General features: G+C 40.4%; 1 protein-coding gene across 18 annotated transcripts in view; it reads left to right on the top strand.

Annotated features, from left to right (window-relative positions):
* The window catches only part of SYNE1 (spectrin repeat containing nuclear envelope protein 1), a 558323-nt gene that overhangs the window by 508532 nt on the left and 26119 nt on the right, over window positions 1-23672 (top strand). For 16 of the 18 annotated variants that reach the window (XM_049903987.1, XM_049903961.1, XM_049903971.1 and 13 more), the window contains 8 exons: window positions 4194-4356; window positions 12972-13159; window positions 14016-14166; window positions 17124-17306; window positions 17539-17676; window positions 19702-19893; window positions 21238-21571; window positions 22849-22917. In XM_049903987.1, the coding sequence (XP_049759944.1) occupies window positions 4194-4356; window positions 12972-13159; window positions 14016-14166; window positions 17124-17306; window positions 17539-17676; window positions 19702-19893; window positions 21238-21571; window positions 22849-22917 (1418 nt within the window). The remainder of the gene's footprint in view (window positions 1-4193; window positions 4357-12971; window positions 13160-14015; window positions 14167-17123; window positions 17307-17538; window positions 17677-19701; window positions 19894-21237; window positions 21572-22848; window positions 22918-23672) is intronic. The other 2 variants (XM_049903910.1, XM_049903901.1) reach the window with 1 other exon arrangement.

Genomic DNA, 23672 nt, shown 5'->3' with positions numbered 1-23672 from the left:
GCAACATCATGTTTTCTGTTCCTTAAAAAAAAAAAAAAGAATATGTTGTATATTAACATAGTTTTTTAAAGTACATATTTTTTCCAAGAAATATATGGTAATACACTTGAGTGCTTTCTAAACTGAAGTGTTATTCGACTATAAATCAAAACCAAATACCAAACCTGTTGCCGTCGAGTCAATTCCAACTCATAGCGACCCTAGAGGACAGAGTAGAACTGCCCTGTAGGGTTTCCAAGGAGCGCCTGGTGGATTCGAACTACCAACTTTTTGGTTAGCAGCCATAGCTCTTAGCCACTATGCCACCACGGTTTCCATTCAACTATAGGAATTATTAATTATAATTAATCAAATATGGTATTGTTATTGACAATAACTGACCACAGAGAAAATCCTTTTATACAGCTTTTGCATGACAAAGAAGAAAAGTTATTATGTCATCATATGACTAGACTTTCATATGAGAGAGAGGAACATTAATTTATCGAAACTAAAATAGAAGTGCTGATAGCTTTTAGTTTTAAGCAAATAAAACTATATGGAAATGTTCAAAATACTTTGATGATGAAACATTTCCTTCAGACCAGTAGCTCTTGACCGGAGAAACACAGCAGAACCATCTGGGGGCGTGGATGAGAAAAGAGCTAGCTAGTAGTTGGCGATCTGCTTCCATAAAGATTACAGCCAAGAAAACCCTGTGGGGCAATTCTATTCTGTAACACATGGGGTCGCTATGAGTCGAGATTGACTCAGTGGCACCCAACAACAACAGTAGTTGGCAGGTGTGCTTTGAAAGTGCCCCCAGATGAATCTGAAACAAGCTTGAGGATGACTTCTTTAATAACTGAAAGTAATAGAGTTGAGAAATACTTGATGATACTTAGTGTAAAGTTGTCAGCCTTTGACAATTTTCTATTGTAGATTCCTGCCTTTGAATACATCATATTTCTAGAGTCTTAAAAGTCATATTGCTCTTGACATTTTTCAAGCAGCTCCCTCTTCATTCGGGCCAAGTTGACACCTAGGAAATTGGAGCATTTTGCTTATCTGCTGTTCACCTATATTCTGAGCAGTGTTGAAGAGGTGACCATATTTCCTGAACCAAAAAGCACGACTGGGGATCTGAGAGCAGAACTGAATGTTAAATAAGGGCTGTGGCAGAAATCGCTGATCATAGGCTTATCAATGCTGTGACTTTTGTTTTTAGAGCAATCAATGTACACCCAGCCATGTCAACAGGGTCTCCACAGTAGATTGTTGCTGATATTAATGATAATGATAGAGTTGAGAAATACTACCGCTTCCCTCCCAAACTCCTACTCACACCCAGTTCATACTGGGAAAAATTCTGTCCAAAACTCGTTTATCTATCCTGCTCTTTTCCACTTGGCCCTTGCCTCCTCTGTGTCCTTTTTCTGTCATCTACATTGATCCACAATTTCCTCTTTTTTCTTTCTGTCTTTGGCTTCTTCCTCATAGATTCCTTACTCTGTGTCTAAAAATATTCTAAGGCTAGCCCAAATATTAAACTGCATAAAGCAAAACAAATACAAAATCAATTTTTCTTTGGAGCCAGATTATTCCAGAACCTCCATACCATATTTACTCACCTTTGTTGCCAACTTTCTTACAATAACTACACTTCCTTGCCATCAGTGTAGCACAACTCAATGCCTTCTGCTTTTCTTTTCCCACTGCCCTGGATGAACTGCCCACTCAGGGTCAGCAGTGCCCATCTCATTGCCAGATCTTAAGCCCTCTTTTCAGACCTCATCACACTACACTGTTCTGCAGTTGACAGTGTAGACCAGTGGTTCCCAAACTTTAACATGTGTAAGAGTCACCAGGAGTGCTTGTTAAAAACACGCATTCTCTAGCCACACCCCCAGAGATTCTGATTCGGTAGGACCTGACTGAGATCCAGGAATCTGCATGTATAGAAGGCAAATCGGGTGAATCTGATGCGTGTGATCTTCAGATCACACTTTTGACCAACATGAGATCCTTCTAGAAACTCTCTTAACTTCCTTTAGTTCTATCTATACTTTCCTGGTTCTCCTCTTTTCTTTCTGATTATATTTTCTTAGTCTATGGTTTTTCCTTCTTTATCACTTTTTTTTCCTAATTTTTTATTTATTTTACTTTAGATGAAGGTTTACAGGACAAACTAGTTTCTCATTAAAAAGTCAGTACACACATTGTTCTATGACATTGGTTAACAACCCCACGACATGTCAAACTCTCCCTTCTCAACCTTGGGTTCCCTATTACCAGCTTTCTTGTTCCCTCCTGCCTCCTAGTCCCTGCCTCTGGGCTTCTTTAGCAGCTCTTTAAAAGTCGTTCTTCTTAGTCCACACCTTCTCAGGATGAACTCATCCACTCATGGGGCTTCTATGCAGATAATACCCAGAACAGTATTTCCAAGTAACTACTGTACATTTCTTCCTAGTTCCTCAGATGCATCCTATCCCAAATTTGATGCACCATTAATCCCCAAAACTTGTTCTCCATTCACTATACTCTGAGTCAGCATCATCCATCTAGCCACTCAACTAGAAACCATATTATTTTTAAATTCTTCTGCCTCCGCATCGTGCCAGTTCATGCATTTAGCAATCCAGACTTTACCTCTGTTTCCACTGTTTCAAAAATATAGGATTTTGATGTAAACTTCTTGGACTATTCTGTTTACTTCCTGAATGGTCTCACAACATCTTCACTTGAAACTTGCATATTCGAAATCAGAACTGACCTTGTCGTTCCTCTACTGATAAATCTTGGTCAAAAGTCCTACTTATCTTTAAAACAGAATGCGAACATATTATCATGTCGTTGGAGCATTTTTATAATCTTACTCCAGTCTACCCCTCAGTCTTATCTCATCACTTCTTCATCTCTCTTCTGCTTCTCTTTCCCAGCTTCACTACCCCTACCCTTGCCAGCTGTACCGCGTTGTTTGCCGTCAAGATCTCTGCTTTTCTTCTGTCTGTTTCCCAGGCCAGAAATGTTCTCCTTGGCTTGTAGCCATGTCTCAAGATGCAGCTCAAATGTCATCTCCTTGTTTCACCTCTTTCGTTAAAGTCCAAACTGCTCAAGGAGCCGGGATGGTGCTTTCCTCATCATTGTGTTTCCATCATTGCACCATGTCTACCTAGCATGATAAATGTTTGTAGAATGAATAAAGAAATGAACAAATGGTGAACGAATGAGGTATTACCTAGATGTGGCCAGATAAAATTGATCGCCTCTTACATATTAGCTAGAGACTTGCTTCATGTCTTTAGTTCTTACCACAATTGTGTTAAATTTATGGCCTGCATGTCCAGATTTCCAATCAGATTGTACATTTCTTGAAAAATAGGATCAAGTCTTATTTATCTTTTTCTTCCCAGCATCTTACACTTAAGATGTTGTTCATATAGATAAAGGACAGTCTTAAAGAAACTGATTTTTCCTGCTTCCTAGAAAAAATGGAAATTTTGAAAAAAAAAAAAAAGCATGCCATGTAGTGAATACTGGACTGAACTAGGCTCTGGAGGTGGAAGGCTGTATAGTGCACACCTTGTATCTGCCCTCTGCCCCTTACCACCTAACAGGTGCTCGCTTACCTTTGATGTGATCAGTGCGTGTGATAGCTCACTGATCATTTATCTTGAACGTGCTTTCTTCTTTTAACTCAGTTTCTGCCACAAAGGTGCTGAAATATGTCACACTGAGCTGAAATTGTTTGGTCTACATCAGAACTGTGGATATGTAATAGGTTTGGGTGAGAGTCAGTTGAAAAAGTTAAAAAATTGTATCTCCCAGGTATCCTGCATAAGAAATAGAAATTATGTTATTGGTAGACATAACAATTGTGACAACCAGCAGATTTGTCATTGTGATATTGTTACAGCTTTGTTGATGATAATAATAGCTAATATTTTCATTGAATGTTTCCCATGTACTGGGCACCGACATGATTCAACTCATTGACATTTCGCAAGTACTCTACCTTTATCCCCATTTTGTAGATGAGGAAACAGAGGTATAGGGAGGTGGTGTAACCTACCCAAAGTCACACAGCCATTAAGTGGCTGAGCCAAGATGGACCAGGGCAATTGGATTTTAGAACTAGTACTCAACTTCCAGATATAAGAGAAACCTGAGTGGGCCTCTCACTGAAGCTGGGTGTGTTACCTTCTCTCCCACAGGGTGAAGAAGCTGAAGGAGACCCTCGTGGCTGTGCAGCAGCTGGATAAGAACATGAGCAGTCTGAGGACTTGGCTTGCCCACATTGAGGCAGAGCTGGCCAAGCCGATTGTCTATGATTCCTGTGACTCAGAGGAGATACAGAGAAAGCTTAGTGAGCAGCAGGTAAAACTTCAAAATGACTGACAAGAAGTTAACAGGCCCTGGAATGCCTGTTCTCCTGGCCAGGATGGTGGGGTGGGTGTGGGATGGTGAATAGCTGTGGGAGATCAGAAGGAAGCTAGGCTGGAGTGGTGAGAAGGGGGGGCCTTGACTGGGCAGGTGTTTGGGGCAAATAGATTCCATGTCACTGCACAGAAGCTGACTCTTAAGAAGACACTTGTGCCGTCATAGGGTTAGTGTCCTTGGCCCACCAGGAAGCTGTTCTCAGATAGTAGGTAAGGTCCAGCTGCAACCATGTATCCAAAAGAGTGCTGATATTTTTGTTTCTTTGTGACTCGTTGGCCCAGTGCCAGAGACTTAGAAAGAAGTCTTTTTCCTGCTTATAGTGTGGGGAGAAAGATTATAGTGCACGTTAGACTTTTCAGGGTCTGAAATTTTTTGGCTTTGTAAGGAGGATTGTGTCAATTGCAGACAACACATTTTAATTTCACTTTCACTTGTGTAGCAAAGACAGTGTATCTTACTGACATGCCACACTCAACCCACAAGGCAATAGAGGGAGACCCTGAAAATTGCATGTAGAAGGAATCTTCACCTCCCCCCCCATTTATTCTTACCAAGTATGTCAGATTCCAGTTGTCAGTAGTGAGCACCATCCATTCCCGATAAGAATTCTTGCTATTCCTTGAATCTACATCATCCTTGAAAATTCCATCTAGATTATGGTTGCTTCCATTACAGTGGAGCCATGAGAGCCAAGTTGCTTAACTTAGAAATTTTAAAATCCCGTGAAAGAATTATTAGGTCAAAAAAAAAAAAAAAAAAGTTTATGGACTGACATTATTTTTTAAATTATTTAAACCAATTGGAATAGATATTAAAATATAGTCTTTTTGTTGTTGTCGTCCTTGGTATTTAAATTAACATTTCCTAAAATAAAATAGAAGGACATTTTTCAATTTGTGTAAGGTTTATTTTACTAGACAGTTTGCCAGTGCAGTCTGGTACTTGAAATTCTGATTGAACTATGGGGGTTATTTTTGGCCTCCAGCTCCCCCAAAATATTCTGGAAAACATGATAATGGTGCCTACCAGTGATAAGAGTTAAAATGCCAATAGCCAGTATTGTTTAGCAAATGTAAGACAATATCATTATAGCAAATATATGGTTAAATATGGCAAGCTGATCATATGTATTTATAGCTCCACTTACTACTAAAGGAAACCCTGGTGGTGTAGTGGTTAAGAGCTATGGCTACTAACCAAAAGGTCAGCGGTTCGAATCCACCAGATACTCCTTGGAAACTCTATGGGGGAGTTCTACTCTGTCCTAGAGGATCGCTATGAGTCGGAATTGACTCAACGGCAATGGGTTTGGGTTTTTTTGGTTTTGTTTTGGTTTTACCACTAAAATGATAGTAACCCCCTGCCAAAAAAAAAAAAAAGCCTCATTACTGACGAGTCAATTCCAACTCATAGCAACCTTAAAGGGCAGAACAGAACTGCCCCATAGGGTTTCCAAGGAATGGCTGGTAGATTCGAACTGCCGATCTTTGGTTAGCAGCCATAGCTGTTAACCACTGTGCCACCAGGGCTACAAAATGATAGTAAAAGGAGGAAAAAAGGTAAAAACCCACAATGGCAAGAGAACAGGAGAGAAAAGGATAGAGATGTCAGATGTCTAACAGAAGTTTGGAAGATAGAAGGTGGATAGTGGAACGGTGATACCTTTAGCAGAAAGGAGGGTGGAAGAAGCTTATTCTTGCCACAGAACTGCAAGAAGCTCAAGAATTAAAAATCAGGCAAAGCTGAAAGTTGGATTTTCTGTAGTTCTGTAAAACAGAAGCTTGTTTAAAAGTCCCAAAAAGGAGAGATTAGACCTGTAGAAAGGATCCCTGGGGGCTCAATGGTTAAGCATTCTGCTGCTAACCTAAAGGTCAAAGACTCAAACCCACCAACTGCTCCTAGGGAGAAAAGACCTGGTGATCTGCTCCCAGAAAGATAACAGCCTAGGAAACCCTGTGGGGCAGTTCTACTCGTCCTGTAGGGTCACTACAAGTCAGAATTGACTCAATGGCACACCATAACAACAACATCAATAGACTTGCAGAAAGGATTGCTGGTGGTGCAATGGTTAAGTGTTCGGTGATTAACCAAAAGTTTGGTGGTTCAAATCCACTCAGCCACTCTGCAGGAGAAAGACCTGGTGATCTGCTCCCATAAAGATTACAGTTTAGAAAACCCTAGGAGGCAGTTCTACTCTGTCAATGGGGTCACTATGAGTCGAAAAACTTAGCGGCACCCAACCTCAAGACCCTCAGATCCCCTCCAAAGCCCAGGGAACCAGGCAACTCTGCCCCATTCACTCCAGGAGGAGACCAGGAAACTGCTCTCTGGAGAAGGCAAACTAGAGGAACTTTGGGTTTGGGAATACAGGATGCAGCTGAGGCCGGAGCAGCTAAATTGAGAATAGGGAGGTTAAGTGAAAGACTCTGTACCAAAAGGCATGACTCCCACCCCAGATCTCCAGCTTGGCTCTCAAAAAGTCACTAGCCAGGCTTATACCCCCAGGCAGGCGATTAGAAGGGTTCCCTGGAGAAACAGACCAAGAGAAAAGAACTTCAGGTAGTGATATTAAGGAGGTCAAAGGTGGTACAAAAGGTTAGCATGCTGGGCTGCTAACCAAAAGATTGGAGGTTTTAGTCCACCCAGAGTGCCTGGGAAGAAAGGCCTGGCAATCTACTTCTGAAAGGTCACAACCATTGAAAACTCTGTGGAGCACAGCTCTACTCTCACACTCATGGACTCACCATTAGTTGGAATTGAGTTGACAGCGACTTTTGTTTCTTTGGGTTTTTGTTTGTTTGTTTAATCATGAAAGCAATGAATACTGCTCTAGCTGTAAACTGTGCTGTAGCACTAATTGGAGCCCAGTGAGCCTGGAGAAGGAAGAAATCCTTCTCTACAACAGTAACATTCAGTAATGTCTAAAACGGAAAAATCAAGAATAGCAGTATAAACACGTGACTTAGAAATGTAGAGGTAAGTATATATGAAGAGCTCCAAGAGGGGGAAGTGGTTGTTTCAGGGGAGGAGGAGAGGGCACCACTTTTATGTGAAGCCCCGGAGAAGGACATCATGCTTGGTAAAGTAGAGGGTCAACGTAAAAGAGGAGGACCCTCAGCGAGATGGATTAACACGGTGGCTGCGACAGTGGGCTCAAGCATAAGAACACTTGTTGAGGATGGTGCAGGACTGGGCAGTGTTTTGTTCTGTTGCACATAGGGTCACTGTGAGTTGGCACCTAGCAACAACAACAGTAGTTTTTGGCTTTTCAATAGATGCACACAAAGCCTTTTAATTAAATTTAAAGATTTTTTAAAATGGTTAGAGCCCTGGGGGCATAGTGGTTCAGAGCTCACCTACTAACCAAAAAGTCGGCAGTTCGAGTCTACCAGCTGCTGCTTGGAAACCCTATGGGGCATTTCTACGCTGTCCTGTAGGGTTGCTGTGAGTTGGAATCGGCTCGATGGCAACGGGTTTTATTTTTATGGTTGAAAGTAAAGACAGCGTGGGTTCAAATACTGACCTCACCACTTAGTATCTGTGTGGCCTTAGCCAAAGTACTTAGCTGTTTTAAACCTCAGATTCCTTCTTTATAAAAAAAAAAAAAGATGGGGATAATCATAGTGTCACATGCCTCGCAGCGTTATTATAAAACTTAGATGAGAAAAGCACTTAGCACAGTACCTATGGCACAAAATAAGTGCTCAGTAAATGGTACTTTAATCGTATCGTGTTTACTACAGTTTCTTTTGTAGAAAACATTTAAGATGGATTCTGTAGAAACTGTAGCATTTGAGTTCCACGTTGTAAAAGACAAATAATAGTAACCTGTGTCCTAAGGGGAAAAACTCTGAAAAATATTTAAATACGTTAAATTGGTTAAAAATACCTTCTCTTCTGTTTCTCTGCATAGAATTTTTTATGTTTGTCAATGTAGTTAATTCGTGTAAACTTAATGGATCAGGAGTACATATAGACTGCAGAGGACTTCAGAAAACTTTTTTTATTTTTCAAATTTCTGTGACAGATAAATGAGAATAAATTCAGAGACCATTCAAGCCCACATTACCAGTTGAGGTTAAAGTTGAGGCTAAAGTCTTTATTTGTACTGTTGTTGCTGTTGTTGTTAACTGCCGTCTAGTCATCCCCCAACTCCTGGTGACCCCATGCACGACGGAGTGAAACGCTACCTGGTTCTGTGCCATCCCCGTGATGTGTTGCAGACGAGACTGTTGATCCATGTTGCTGACGTTGTTGTTGTCGGGTGCTGTCGACATTGGCTGGTTTTCAAAAGTAGATCCCCAGGTTTTCTTCCTAGTTTGTTTTAGATGTTTGTAACATTTCCTTCTAGTTTGTTTTAGATGCTGAAACCTGTTCAGCATCATAGCAACACACAAGCCTCTACTAACAGATGGGTGGTGGCTGCACACAAGTTGAATTGGTGGAGAATCAAACCAGGTCTCCCTCATGGAAGGCAAGAATTCCACCGCTGAACCACCACTGCCCTCCCATTTGTACTGGGGAATTGGAAACCCTGGTGGCGTAGTGGTTAAGTGCTACGGCTGCTAACTAAAAGGTCGGCATTTGGAATCCACCAGGCGCTCCATGAAAACTCTATGGGGCAGTTCTACTCTGTCCTACAGGGTGGCTATGATTCGGAATGGACTCGACAGCAGTGGGTTTGGTGATTTTGGTATAAAAACCCTCAGTCTTAGGGTAGCTATTTTGTATATTGATTTTAGCAAAAAATTATTGAGTACTTGGGCCCTGGTGGCCCAGTGGTTAAGAACCATGGAGAGCTAACCAAAAGGTCAGCCAGCAGTTGGAACCCACCAGCTGTACCTTGGAAACCCTGTGGGGCAGTTCTACTCTGTCCTATAGGGTTGCTATGAGTCAGAATTGACTGGACCGCAATGGGTTTTGGGAAATTAAATCAAAATGCTATATGGATGAGATGTGAGATGCCTAACATTTCTTCCAAAAAAAAAAAAAAACCCCACTGCCATCGAGTTGATTCCAAGGCAGAGACCCTAAAGGACAGAATAGAGTACAACTGCCTCACAGGATTTCCAAGACTATAAATCTTTATGGAAATCGACTGCACATCTTTTTCCCACAGAGCAGCTAGTGGGTTTAAACTGCCTACATTTTGGTTAGCAGCTGAGCACTTTAACCACTGATGGTGGAATTCCCTTTTCTGGGCTGTTTAAGAGCTCACATTTACTTGGTGATCTTGTTCTAGAAGTCTCTGTCTTGTCTTTACCTTTGAGCAGATATTGAGTTCGAGTTTTATAATGATTCATTTTATATTTTTTAGACCAGAAATTCCTACAGTGTACTCCTCCCCATAAGTGAACATTTTTATGTGAGAGATTTGGAAGAACTAATTTATTGAAATAGAAATATTTTTGATAGAATGTGTCTTCTAGTGACTAGCCTAAAAAATCTCCAAAAAATAATCAGAGGCACTGTGATTACAACAATAGCTAGTGTTAAGGAGAAAATAAGAGGTGACACAAGGAAAAAAAAAAAAAGAATATATATCCCAACTATCTGAGCAAGTTAAGAATTATTATTAGAATAAGAGGGAAAAACTAGACAAATTCAAGAACTACCACCAAAGAAAAGGAAAGCATTGGGCCAGTGATCAATAGAGCAAGTAAATATGAAGGTAGCTGTAAATCTCACTTTTAGTAAAGGAATACTTGCTCTGAGTGTATTGATTGAGTTTAAAGTTCAGTGGAGAAACCACATACACTTTGGATTTACATTCTACGGTGTCAATATGAAGACTTCACATTTTAGAATTCTCGGGAAATTCAGTGCCTTGTTTATCAACATAAGCTTTCTATTTCTCTTCTACATTTAAAATGGCTCATTAAGGAAGCTGCTGAAAATGACTTTATACATGATCTAGAACCTAGGTACCTTAAGTCTTCATACTTGAAGTCCAGTGAATTCTAACACACACATACATATACATATCATATACATGTACATATCATGATACATATGTGTATATGTGTGTGTATTTATATGTATGTATGTGTATGTATATATACGTATATATGGATGTGTATATATATAAAATATATATATATATATATATCAAGGTAGTGAAGCCCTGCACCTATGAAGTGTATTTTCCCTTGCCAGAAGTCCTAGCAATAACTGTTTCTCTTTTCACAAGACAAATATGCAGGACAGGACCTCTCCTGCTAGACCAAAGTGACATACCTCCAGTATACATCTTCTGATTCCCTAAAACCAAAGAAACCAAACCCATTGCTGTCGAGTCAATTCTGACCCTAAAGAACAGAGTAGAACTGCTCCATAGGATTACCAAGGAGTGCCTGGTAGATTCGAACTGCCAACTTTTGGTTAGCAGCTGTAGCTCTTAACCACTATGCCACCAGGATTTCCCTGGTTCCCTAAGGGCCCCATTAATCAATAGGGCACTCTTTTCTACAGAGCCCTGATGCAGTCACAGCATCCTTCAAAACACAGTGTGCCGGTGACCATTATCAGTCACCAGAATTATCACAGTAATTAAAATCTGTTTGCTGTCCCTAGTTTAAAGGAGCCTAACATGTTCAGATAGGAGCCTTGGTGGCACAGTGGTTGGCAGCACAAATGGTTGGCAGTTTGAGCCCATCAGCTGCTCCGTGGGAGAAAGATGTGGCAGTCTGCTTTCATAAAGATTTATAACCTTGGAAACCCTATGGGGACAGTTCTACTCTGTCCTATAGGATTACAGTGAGTCAGAATTGACTTGCTGGCAGTGGGTTTAGTTTAATATGTTCAGATACCTGACTTCTAAGCCTATACCCAGTGAGAAGCAACAGTTTAGAATTTGCTTTGTAGATGTTCTGAGGAGAATAAGGAGCAGCAAGTAAGGAGCCCCCACAAGCTATAAAATGCAGCAGTGACAACAGTACCTACTACAGTTCTTTTTTATTTGAATGGTTGATCCCTTCAGTAAAATAACCCCATTCAATGTAAGGAGAAGTTTTGTGCTGATTGGCGTTGTGTAGGTCTAGTAGGACGTAGGCCACAAGTTGACCATCTGCTATGTGGTCATTGGTCAGGTGGTAACATCAGTGTTGATATGCGTCCATTCTCACTAAGAATCTCCCTCTTCCCTGCTAGGCTCTTTCCTTCTAAAACAAACAGACTAGATGATTCCTAGAGATGACCACTGATACTGCTTATATATCAGTCCAAATTATACATACTTTGAAAGTATTCTGTATCACCTCTTAATTCCTGAATAAATTAAGATTTTTAACTGACCTTTATAATAAAAGCAAAAACTTGATTTTCTTAGACAATGTATGTTGCCATATATAAAAATTTAACTTTTCTAAAAGGAACTATGATTTGTACACAGGCAAAAGAAAGAAGTACGGTAAGATGTATTTCCACCTCAAATTCAGATAGAGAAATTGTATCAGTTGTTTTTTAACTCTTTATTATGGAAATTTTAAAACATTCGTAAGTAAACAGAATTATACAATTAACCCCCAAATATTACTCATGCGACTTCAAAGATAAACAGCATTCATAGCTGATTTTATTCTATCTATTCACACTTGCTGCCCTACTCTCACTGTTTTGAAGCAAATCTCAGACGTCATTCATAAGTATTTCAATTTGTGTCTCTAAAAGATAAGACTTCTTAAAAAAAATAAATAACCACAATACTACTATCACACCTAAGAAGAGCAACAATTATTGGATCCATTTTTTTAATCACAAAAGATTTCTTCTGATTCAAACCCAAATTGCTTCTACAGTTAGAATTAAAGAAGTCAATTAATGATACTGACTGTCCTCTCTCTGTATTATAGCTGGTAAATTAATCATAGCGCCTCTCCTTTCTATACATTCTGGCCTTGCAAACCTAACATTTGGGCAGTTTCTTATGTGGGATGTCAATGTCAGGCTTCATACTATGAACGTTCTAAGAAAATTATGCCCTGGGGGGGAATGCAGTTTGAAATATTTTACTTTTTATGCAAATTAATATTTCAACTAAAATATCACATTAGAAGCTTTTTAAACTAGAAACCTCCTCTAGCACAACAGGTGTAGTAGTATATACTCAACTTCATTGAACTAAGAAGTATGTGTTTCTCCAGAACAGTAACTTCTGGTGTTGTTATTGTTAGCAGCTGAGCAATTATATTTCATTCCTGTTGTTAAGAGCTCTGCTGCTAAATGCAAGGTTGGTGGTTTGAGCCCACCAGCCACTCCATGGGAGAAAGATGTGGCAGTCTGCTTCTGTAAAGATTATAACCTTGGAAACCCCATGGGAGAGTCCTACTCCATCCTATAGGGTCACTATGAGCTGGAATCGACTCAACGGCGATAGGCTTGAATTTGGGATCTGCCAATTTCATAAAAGAGGTTCAAGAAATCTCACACATTCAAGGAACGGAAATATTTTTCAAGGTTTATCCTAGCCTCGTATCAGTCAGTGAATACTGTTGCGGTTTCTCTTATCTGTATACGTGTGACTTTTGAATAAAGCACGCTGCGTTCCCTCGCAGGAGCTTCAGAGAGACATAGAGAAGCACAGCACGGGTGTCGCCTCGGTCCTCAACCTGTGTGAGGTCCTGCTGCACGACTGTGATGCTTGTGCCACCGACACCGAGTGTGACTCCATCCAGCAGGCAACGCGAAACCTGGACCGACGATGGAGAAACATCTGTGCCGTGTCCATGGAAAGGAGGCTCAAGTAAGCTCGGGCTTTCAAAGACTTAGGGAAAAGACCAGAAAAATCTGCCTGGGGTATTCATTGTTGACTCTTTCCTTTCGGTTACAATGCCCAAGGAAGATCTTGGTTTCCCAAACATGTAGTCTTCGTTTGGTTGGAAAAATAAGTTGGTAAAGGTAATATATACATATACCAAGCCAAGTTATGCCTGACTTAACATTTTAAATATAATTCAGAAAAATAAAAATGTATCCTTGCCAAGCAAGTATAATGTTACAGAATTTGGGGCTGTGAAAATGAATTAAGAGAAACATCGTTTAAGTCCCTTGAAATTTAAGGTGGTAAAAAGTAGTAATGCATTAGAAAATTATGGTAGCAGCTCAAGACTCGATCATTGTACGCTCTGGTAAACTCTTGAAAGTTTAGTATTTGCCTGGCTGTAATAGGTTTTCGTTGTTGTTGTTGTTAGGGTGAGTTCGATGTTGGGCTGAAATGGATTTTTTAAACCTCAGTTTTATTTCATTGGAACTTTGACTTGAATGTTAACTGTAAACACACTGGCGTTTCTCAACTTTCTCACCCATACCCAGGACGGCTCGTATTTTGTGCTTATCATACTCTATTTGACTAGTTCCAGGTCCAGAGCAGCAGGACATGTTTTTAGGAAAAAAAAAAAAAAAAAGAAACAGCTGTTTCATTTTAGCTTAAACAGTTGTCTCTTTTTCACTCTTGTCAGATGTGGCTCAGGGCACCGTTATTGTTTGGCACAACAGTTGCTTGTTTGGGCACCCTTAACCCTGTGGCAGGCATCAGGCAGCATTCTGGAGCGTAAACAGCCTCAAACAATCACATTTGGCCCTCTTGTTTTATGCCTCAGAATTGAAGAGACGTGGCGACTATGGCAGAAGTTCCTGGATGACTATTCTCGTTTTGAAGATTGGCTGAAGATTTCAGAAAGGACAGCTGCCTTCCCCAGCTCTTCTGGGGTGCTCTATACAGTTGCCAAGGAAGAACTAAAGAAATTTGAGGTGATTTATAATTCCAAATATTTAATCCTTAGTAGCTATTAAAGTACCAGCTGGTAGTCGGTGTTCTAAGACATAAACTAACCGTTCATCTCCACATTGTTTGTTCAAACAGCCGGGTGATGGTTTTGTATACATCTTTAGTATTGCTTCATAAATGGACAAAGAAGGTGGGAAAGGAAGTTTTCATTTTCATTTAGGATGCTAAAGAATTGCAAATAAAATAGTAATGAAGAGAAATTCTACTAGAAAACAAGAAACGTGATTCTCTCCAGAAAGATTTTGGCATTACTTTCCAAAATTTTTCAAAATCAAACATTTTTCCTAAGATTAAAATGTTATGGTTTTCCGTACGCTACCAATCTATCTTCCAAATCTCTTCTCTTGATTTTTTTTTTAATCTACCTGGAGCATAGACTTACATATTTAAAAAAAAAAAAAAAAACCCATTGCCGTCAAGTCGATCCTGACTCATAGCGACCCCATAGAGTTTTCAAGGAGCACCTGGTGGATTTGAACTGCTGATCTTTTGGTTAGCAGCCATAGCGCTTAACCACTACGCCACCAGGGTTTCCATATATTTTTAAACTCATTGATAAAACAGAGATGACTCTAGAATTGAGTAAAACCTTTAATTAAAACCCATTTCTAGTTACAAAACAACATTGCCATTTTTAAATCACCAGGACTTTTCAATTACTTGGAGACAAAAACAGTAGTGGCATAAGCATATTCAGAACGAAAGGACATTCAATAATGGATTCCATTGACTTGTTTGCTCAATCTTGACTCTGCCGTCACTGGGACACGCTGAAGCCCCCAACTTAGCTGTCCCTCATTTTCACAGGGGACCTGATATAGCCTGAAGTTGACAGTTTTCTAGTTTGAGGTTTCTTGTCTCTTCAGTTCCCCTGATGGGCAGATGTGTGCTCATATCTACTGACCGACAGCAAACCGTTCCGAGGCATCCTTCTTACAAAACTCAGTCTCATTTGCTAACTCTGCCCCAGGCGCCACAAGATGTTTGAAATAAAACCAAAAATCCAACCCAAACCAGCTGGGTTCATTTTTTTCTTGCAACATCAGTTAACTAGGCACTTATGGAGGCCTGTTCTGGGAAATAAGAAGTTTGGGTTGTTTTGTTTTTTTTCTTTCTCCTGCGGGGTTTAAAACCTAAGAGTCATAGGTGAACAGCTATGTGAAGCCATAAAAAGCTGTCATATGACATAAATAATAATTATTCTGATGGCCAAATAGGTGAATTTATATATAGCTGTATCAGTAAATTCCAGGAAAAAAAAAAATCCTAGGCAAAGGTTTTTCCCCAGAAACCTTTAGTGGAAAGCCACAGTAGGCTCTTGGGTAGACCTTGGGTCATTCCAATGTGAACCAGTGTTAATGTGAGTGCTACTGTTTCAGCATCTTATTACACTCAGTGTCATGAAGGTTAAACCTTTTATAATTGGCTTATACTGCAAAGCTGATTATGTCAGATTTTTGTCAATGCTATTTTAAACTCTAAGATATTCTGGCAAAAATAAGCCGCATAGTTAGCTTCTGTAATGAATGATTTATCATGGCTGTGTCTTGCAGAGGAGCCCTGGTGGCATAGTGGTTAAGAACTTGGCTGCTAACCAAAAGGTGGGCAGTTCAAATCCACTAGCCTGTCCTTGGAAACCCAAAAGGGCAGTTCTACTCTGTTCTATAGGGTTGCTGTGAGTAGGAAGCAACTCGACAGCAACAGACTTACTTGTGTCTTGTAGTTAATATCCTTAAGAGATAGAAATAAATGACAGAGACAGAATTTTCTTGGAGGACAACCTTTAGCTCATTCAATTGCATGGCTGATTGAGATAGATTTGGGAGTGTAGTGGGGGCCACTAGTGGGGACAAACCCTTTCCATACCACTTCCTTTGCTGGGGAAATACCTTGAAGTTTTACATAATAGAAGATTGAATTGACTATGACGAAGGCTCTTAAAGCCATCATAACTTTCCAAAGGGAAACCATTTAAGAGGCAGAAATGAGGTAGCATGTGAACAGTGGGATAAGCCAAGTAAAGCAAAAACATGGAATGTAGCTGAGTGCAGTCCAATTAATTAACTATAAAATTATCTAATGCCAGGATAAAAATCAGTCACAAAGCAAACACATGAGTTTGGGGGAAAAAAAATCTTTTTGGATAGGTCTATGCTTTATCGCAGAGAGAAAGAAGATGGAGAATTTTACCTCAAAAGTAGATGTTGTCATCAGCTCCAACACATTTTATACAAACTGTGAATAATTTATGGGAACAACAAAATGGACATAGAGCATGTTCCAAACTTTTTTTTTTTTTTTTAATGAAAGGTTATTTGTATTTTACTAAACTGCTTCTTTAAAGTGAAATAACGGCTTGTGTTTAGAGGGTTTTCCAGAAAAGGTAGTTTTGATTTTTTTTTTCCTTAATGGAAACAGAACTGAAGCCATTTCTCAATTTTTAGGAAATTACATGTTTTGCAAATATGTTGAAACACTTTTATTGTGGGTATTTTTCAGCGAGGACATTAGAAATATTGAACATTTCAAACTACTCAGATTTCAGCACCTATATGGGAACAAATTATATATATATGTCGTTGTTAGTTGCCATCGAGTCGATTCCAACTCATGACGACTGTATGTTTTACAGAATGAAACATTGCCTAGTCCGGCGCCATCCTCATAATCGTTTACACGCACACATAAAAAATTATTTACCATTTTCTTACATATTTTTTGACCCACTCCCATTCCTTAGGTCACATTGACTGAATTACTTTGCTTTAACAAGGGGAAGTACACTCTCATTAGAATTGCTCTTTTCTCTCTGTGGTGGTGTAACCTCCCATTCCCCCAACCCTGGGGCATGAAAACTAGGAGCTGTTCCTGAGAGCCCTTCACTGATCTTGCTCACTGATGTGATTCTTTGTGGTCATAGGCCTTCCAACGACAGGTCCATGAGAGCCTGACCCAGCTGGAACTGATCAACAAGCAGTACCGCCGCCTGGCCCGGGAGAATCGCACAGACTCAGCTTGCAGCCTCAAACAGATGGTTCACGACGGCAACCAGAGATGGGACAACCTGCAAAAGCGCGTCACCTCCATCTTGCGCAGACTCAAGGTCTTTATTACGCCTCGTCGGCGACTTAGAGGTCCAGAGGGTGGGAGTGGGCTATTTGAACACAGTGTTAAAACAATTGCAATAATTTTGTAAGATTGGGATCCAGGAGAAGTGATATTACAGGACCCTCGTTGCTTGTTGAGAAAATGACTTTCCAGAAGAATATTGGAATTGCCTGTGCCATCACAGTATGTTTATGTGGACTAGTTTATTATTTTCTTTTCACATCCAGCATTTTATTGGCCAGCGGGAGGAGTTTGAGACTGCTCGGGACAGCATTCTGGTCTGGCTTACCGAGATGGATCTGCAACTCACTAATATTGAGCATTTTTCCGAATGTGATGTTCAAGTTAAAATAAAACAACTCAAGGTAACAGATACATAATTTTTTCAGATTACCAATGCTAAGAAAGCCTGAAAAAGAAAGAATTTGTTGATGCTTTCACGAATAACATGGTAGAATTCTTTTTAAAAAAAAAGGTGTTCTTCTGGATTGCCAAAAAAATTCAGAAAATACAAACGGTACTCCAAATAAAACAAAAAGCACTACCCAGAGATAACCATTGCTGACACACATACCTTCAGTTATTAACCTGGTTGAAAGAGAGTTAGGGATCTTCTTTTTTGTGGTTGTTTTCTCTTTTTTTCTGTTTTGTTTATAGCACCTTTAAATAGTTCTTTTAATCTCCATGGTCCAGAGAAATACTACTTTCTTATGTTGGGGTTTCACTCCACAAAGACTTTTGTAGATGCCAAATTAAATAAGTTAAATTTCGAGTACATTTTATATTTTTCACTGTATAATTCAAACGTAGCAGCTAGCTAGAAATTTCAATAGGAGGAATATGCATTAGGTATAATTATTCCTTAAAGGAAATGTGTTTAACAACTTGAATTGTTTAGCAGACAGTTTGTAAAGTCTTCTTTCCAAGATAGATAGATGATGGATGGATGGATGGATGGATGAATGGATGGATAGATAGATGGATAGACAGAGATAAATGGGTGATTTTTTTTAGAACCGTCTTAATGGTTATCTCTTTAGTTTAATATAACAAAGCAAGAGAGGGACCCTTAATCATAGATTCTCAGGATAAAAAAAAAAATCATATAATAGTAAACCCTGCTTTTCTGCCCAACCCCTCCCCACCTCACACCCCCACCCCTTCCGCCACTGCCTCCCCATTCCTCCCCACATCTTCGCACAGGCACATTAATATTTAAATTCTCCAACCAGAAATTTCTACCAGACATTAGTTAAATCTTTTCGTTTTGGACTCTGAAAGTGCCGTGGACCATATTAGCACCCACCTTCTCCCCGGCAGTCTTCTTCATCATGTGAAACTTTCCACCATTCCAGAGATTTTCCTCATATTGAGCCAAAATTTACCATCTGAAATGTGTACGTAGTGGTCGCATAATTTAGCTCTTTTGAGCCATATAGAATGAATCTAAATAAGCCTCTGAGAATTCTGTGTTTTTAAAATCACTGTAACTTTATCTGCTTACGTCCTGAAACAACATAAGAATCTCCTGAGAAGAATCTGTGACGTTGTCATTTGGGTGCGTGCTCTTAGTCATGTTTGGCATATGATACGGAACTCTAAAATGAAAATGTTCAGCATATTTCTTTAAAATGCTGAATTTATTTTCAATGGCATCATATTGATTGCTATTGCTTTCTATCGGGAGATAATCAGTGCTATAAATCAGTGCTTTGTGGAAGCCCTGGTGGCATAGTGGTTAAGTGCTACTACAGCTGCTAACCAAAAGGTTGGCAGTTCAAATCCACCAGGTGCTCCTTGGAAACTTGATGGGACAGTTCTACTGTGTCCTGTAGGGTTGCTATGAATCAGAATCTACTCTACAGCAACAGGTTTTTTTATTGTTGTTTTTGCTTTTTTAATAAGCTTTGTGATGTATTTGAATATTTTTTTTTTCCTGTGATTCTCTACCCACGCTGTCTATGGTGGTAAATTTTATTAGCCAAATGTAACTTTCTGGTCGTAAAACTCTGGCATTTCCATTTCTAAGTCCTGATCGTAATATTTTTAGTAAGTTTCTAAGAGTCTCTTGACTTATCATTGTACAGTCAAACCTGTGAGAGCTGGAACTCCGCAGGACTGCCTTTTTTCCCAGCTCTTACAAGTTGTTCACGTTTGACAGGGTACAGTCTTATCATTTTTCTATTGCTCTCTATTAGTGGAGAATATTTGCGTTTTCCTTCTCTGACAGGTTTCTGCCTTGCACAGGTTCCAGCTTTTGTAGGTTTTCAGTATATGGTAAATAAAATATCACCTGTAGAGTTTTTCTAACATAATGAGAAATACATATCTTATAATTACTCCCTGTCTGTGTGAGCAATAAGAAATTACATGAGGTTTGTGCTGCCCAGGCCTTCCAGCGGGAAATTTCACTGAACCACAACAAGATTGAGCAGATAATTGCCCAAGGAGAACAGCTGATAGAAAAGAGTGAGCCCTTGGACGCAGCTGTCATCGAAGAGGAGCTGGATGAGCTCCGGCGCTACTGTCAGGAGGTCTTTGGTCGAGTGGAAAGATACCATAAGAAACTGATTCGCCTGCCTGTATGTAACATTTGCTTTTTCTTTTTTTCCAAAGTGAACTAATTATGTGCAGATGAGTAGTACTGTGTAGTAGGTAAGAGTCCGGATTCTGGAGGCAGATTGCCTGAGTTCAAGTCCTGGCTCTGACACTTAGTGATTATGGGACCTTGGGCAAGTTATTTCACCTCTCTTGACCCAGTTCCTTAAACTGTAGAATAGGATTTAATAATAAAACCAGTTGCTACCCAGCTGGTTCCAACTGATGTCGACCCCTGGTGTGTCAGAGTAGAACTATGCTCCATAGGGTTTTACTGGCTGATTTGGGGGGAACAGATTGCTAGGTTTTTCTTCCTATATGCCTCTAGGTGGACTCAAACTGCCAACCTTTTGTTTAGCAGCCAAGCATGTTAACCACTTGTACCGCCCAGGACTTCAGTTTAGTAATAGCACCTACCTTATAGAAAAGTTGGTTTTGAGCAGTAAATGAGTTAATATACGTAAAGAGCTTACAAGAGTACTTGGCAGATGTCTTTTATGAAAGATAAGGAAGCCTCAAGCCTCTGGAAGAAACAATGAGTAATGCTCAATCAATGAGATTATATTTAGGTGTTTTTTTTTTTTTTCTCTTCGTTTTCTCTAATTGCTACCATAATTACATCTCATCTGTAGAGATGTTATTAGAAGATTTGGAATTTTCTGTGATAAAATATATTTTGTATCTGTGATATAAGGTAAAAAAGACAACTAAGGTTTTATTGGGTGGTACAAGTGGTTAGCACTCTTGGCTACCAAACAAAAGGTTTGAGGTTTGGGCCTATCCAGGAGTGCCTTGGAAGAAAGGCCTGGCAATCTACTTCCAAAAAAACAGCCACTGAAAACCCTATGAAGCACAGTTCTACTCTGACGTACGTGGGCTCTCCATGAGTCAGAGTCAACCGGCCAGCCGCTGGTTTAAGGTTTTACTGGTAATTTCCTTTTATTCCTGCTGCCAAGTCGACTGGATGTCAGCGTAGAACTCCCCTCCATAGGGTTTAAGGTTGTGTACTTGTTGTGTTACAGGCCTGGTCCTGTGTTACCTTTATTTACATTATCTTATTTAATCTTACATCAATTCAATATCAGTATGAAGGTTTTAATATTATTTCTATTTTATCAGTGGTACGTCTGAGGTTTCTATAGATTGATTAATATAGTACATGTTAAAAAGTGATCAGAAGGTTCTTATTTATTTTGTGTATGAAGTTAAATATTCTATGCCGACTAAGGTAGAGATGTTGCCCAGATAAGGCTGAACACTGAGATCTGGGGGGAGGTGGCCCAGGCAGTGACCGCTGAAGTAACAGGGCTGGCTTGAATGCTTCCTAGCTACCAGACGAGGAGCATGACCTTTCTGACCGAGAGCTGGAGCTCGATGACTCGGCGGCTCTCTCTGACCTCCACTGGCACGACCCGTCCGCAGACAGTGTGCTTTCCCCCCAACCCTCCTCCAACCCCTCCCTCTCCCTGGCCCAGCCCCTCCGGAGTGAGCGGTCAGGACGAGACACCCCGGCCAGCGTGGACTCCATCCCCCTGGAGTGGGATCATGACTATGACCTTAGTCGTGACCTGGAGTCCGCAGTGTCCAGAACCCTGCATTCAGAGGATGAAGAGAGCCAAGAAGATAAAGATTTCTACCTCAGGGGAGCCGTTGGCCTATCAGGTAGGAAAGAACTCTTCCTGTGTGGCAGCTAAAGGAAAGTAAAAGGAAATTCATGTTATACCAGAAACATGTAGGCTGTCTACAATCTTTTTTTTTTTTTTTCCTTCTTCCATCAGGGGAAATTGTACATCAGGTAATAATTGAATGTTAATGTGAGAATCAAATACAAAAATTGGCACAGCCATTGATTCATCCCACGTATATTTATGTTCTTACTGTGCGACACTTTGCTAAGTACTGGTGATACAGGGTTCCTTCTCATTTCAAAGAGCTTGCACTCTAGTGTTGAAGACAGACAAATAAGCAAGGAATGGCTGTCTGAATCATTTGGTGTGAGGACAGGAATGCACACATGGTGGGTAGATGTGTTAGCAAGGGGCAGCTCACCCAGAGCTTTGAGGAAAGGCTTCAGGCAGGAGATTCTTGAGCGGAGACCTGGAGGATGAATAGACATCGGTCATGTGGACGTAGCAGAGTCCAGAGAAAAAGGAGAGGGACATCCATCCCAGCTTTGTGATTGAGTGTGCCAAAGGAAACGACAAGGACCGAAACCCAAGAGACACACAGAGTTAGGATGGGCAGAAAAATAGGAACATGAGAAGGAAGATGAGTAAAAATAGACAGAACAAAGAACTAGAGGCCGATTTGTAGCGCCTGTAAGTTCATCTCATACGTTCTCTAGAAGGACATCTATGAGTATGACCACATGTTGAAATATTAATAATTTAGATATATCATTTTAGTAAAATGTAGTAGTAAAAATAACTTCATCTCTTTCTTATGCGACTATCTATTAGAACTTTTAGGATTCCATAGCAAACCAAAAAACCTGTTGCCATTGAGTCAGTTTCTACATAGATGACTCATATTTCTATTGGACGGGACTGCTCTAGACTATGGCTGTCTGGGTTGAAATCTCAGGTGTGCCACTTACCAGCTCTTTAAACTTTGGATGAGTAACTCGATCCCTCTGGGCCTTGTTTTCCTCATCTGTAAAATGGGAATAACAATCCAAAGAACCTCATAGCGTTTCTCCGGGGATAAATGCAATAGCACACATGTGAAGTGCCCCACACTCTCAGTAAATGTGAACTCTCGTTGTGATTCATTGCAGGAAACGTTGTGTGAACACACTTGCACTCCTCTGCAGAGGAGCTGACTGTGCAGTCCAGAGGGACTCACTTGCCCCTTTTTCCCTAGGAAAGTCATGCTCCTGCCACCGGGAAGTCAAGGTTTCCAGAACTTAGCTGTCAACTTAGACTATGCTCTTTTTCCAGATGTAGTGATCCCCGAGACCCCTGAGGCCTTTGTAAAACTCACAGAAAATGCCATCAGAAATACCTCTGGTAGGCAGCAAGGGATGGGGCGAGCCCGCCTCCCTCACCTGTGACCAGCCTTCTCTCTTAGCACAGCTGCAGTTCTCTCACGCTTTGCGGCACAAGCATGTGGAGGCAGAACCTTCCTCTCTGACTGCTTGACTAGGAAAACAGAAGCCTAGCTGATCGACACCGAGAATAAGATTTGAATACAGTGACATGAAATAGCCTCTCAGCTTGTTAAATGGGGATTAGTCTCATGAGGTATATACCTGTGAATGCCCAGTGACAGCAGAAAATAGGAAAAAAAACACGGTCTTCAGCTTACACGTGCTGGTTGTGACAGTGCTGACTTGGTGGGGTGGTGGTGCAGCGACCTTGGGTGGGGAGCTGGGGCACAGCCCCCGGCCCACGTCCACCTGCCCGCACGCCTGACCTGGACATGCCGCTTCGTCCTCCTGACCTCAGGGTCCGCGTATAAGTCAAGGGTGAGACCAGATGTGGAGTTCTAAAAAGATTTTGATGTTATGACTTTGATTTTAATTGGATAAGTTAGGATTTTGTGATTTTAATTTAATAAATCTTATCCCATAAAATAATTTGAAATGAAAAACATAGTCCATAGTATCTTGAGCCTCAGATTTCTAGAAAGAACTATTTCTTACAACAAGAGCAATTAAAGAAGGGAAAAACACACCAGTGTTGCTTAATGCTGCACTAGACAGAGCGGAGCTCAGGGGCAGCGATTTGGGGGAGGGCGAGGAATAGGGTTGTGCCGTGATATT

This window comes from Elephas maximus, chromosome 1 (assembly GCF_024166365.1).
Source record: "Elephas maximus indicus isolate mEleMax1 chromosome 1, mEleMax1 primary haplotype, whole genome shotgun sequence".
NCBI classification, from domain to species: domain Eukaryota; kingdom Metazoa; phylum Chordata; class Mammalia; order Proboscidea; family Elephantidae; genus Elephas; species Elephas maximus.
Note: the sequence above shows the minus strand (reverse complement) of the source record. Positions and strands in the feature narration are given on the sequence as shown.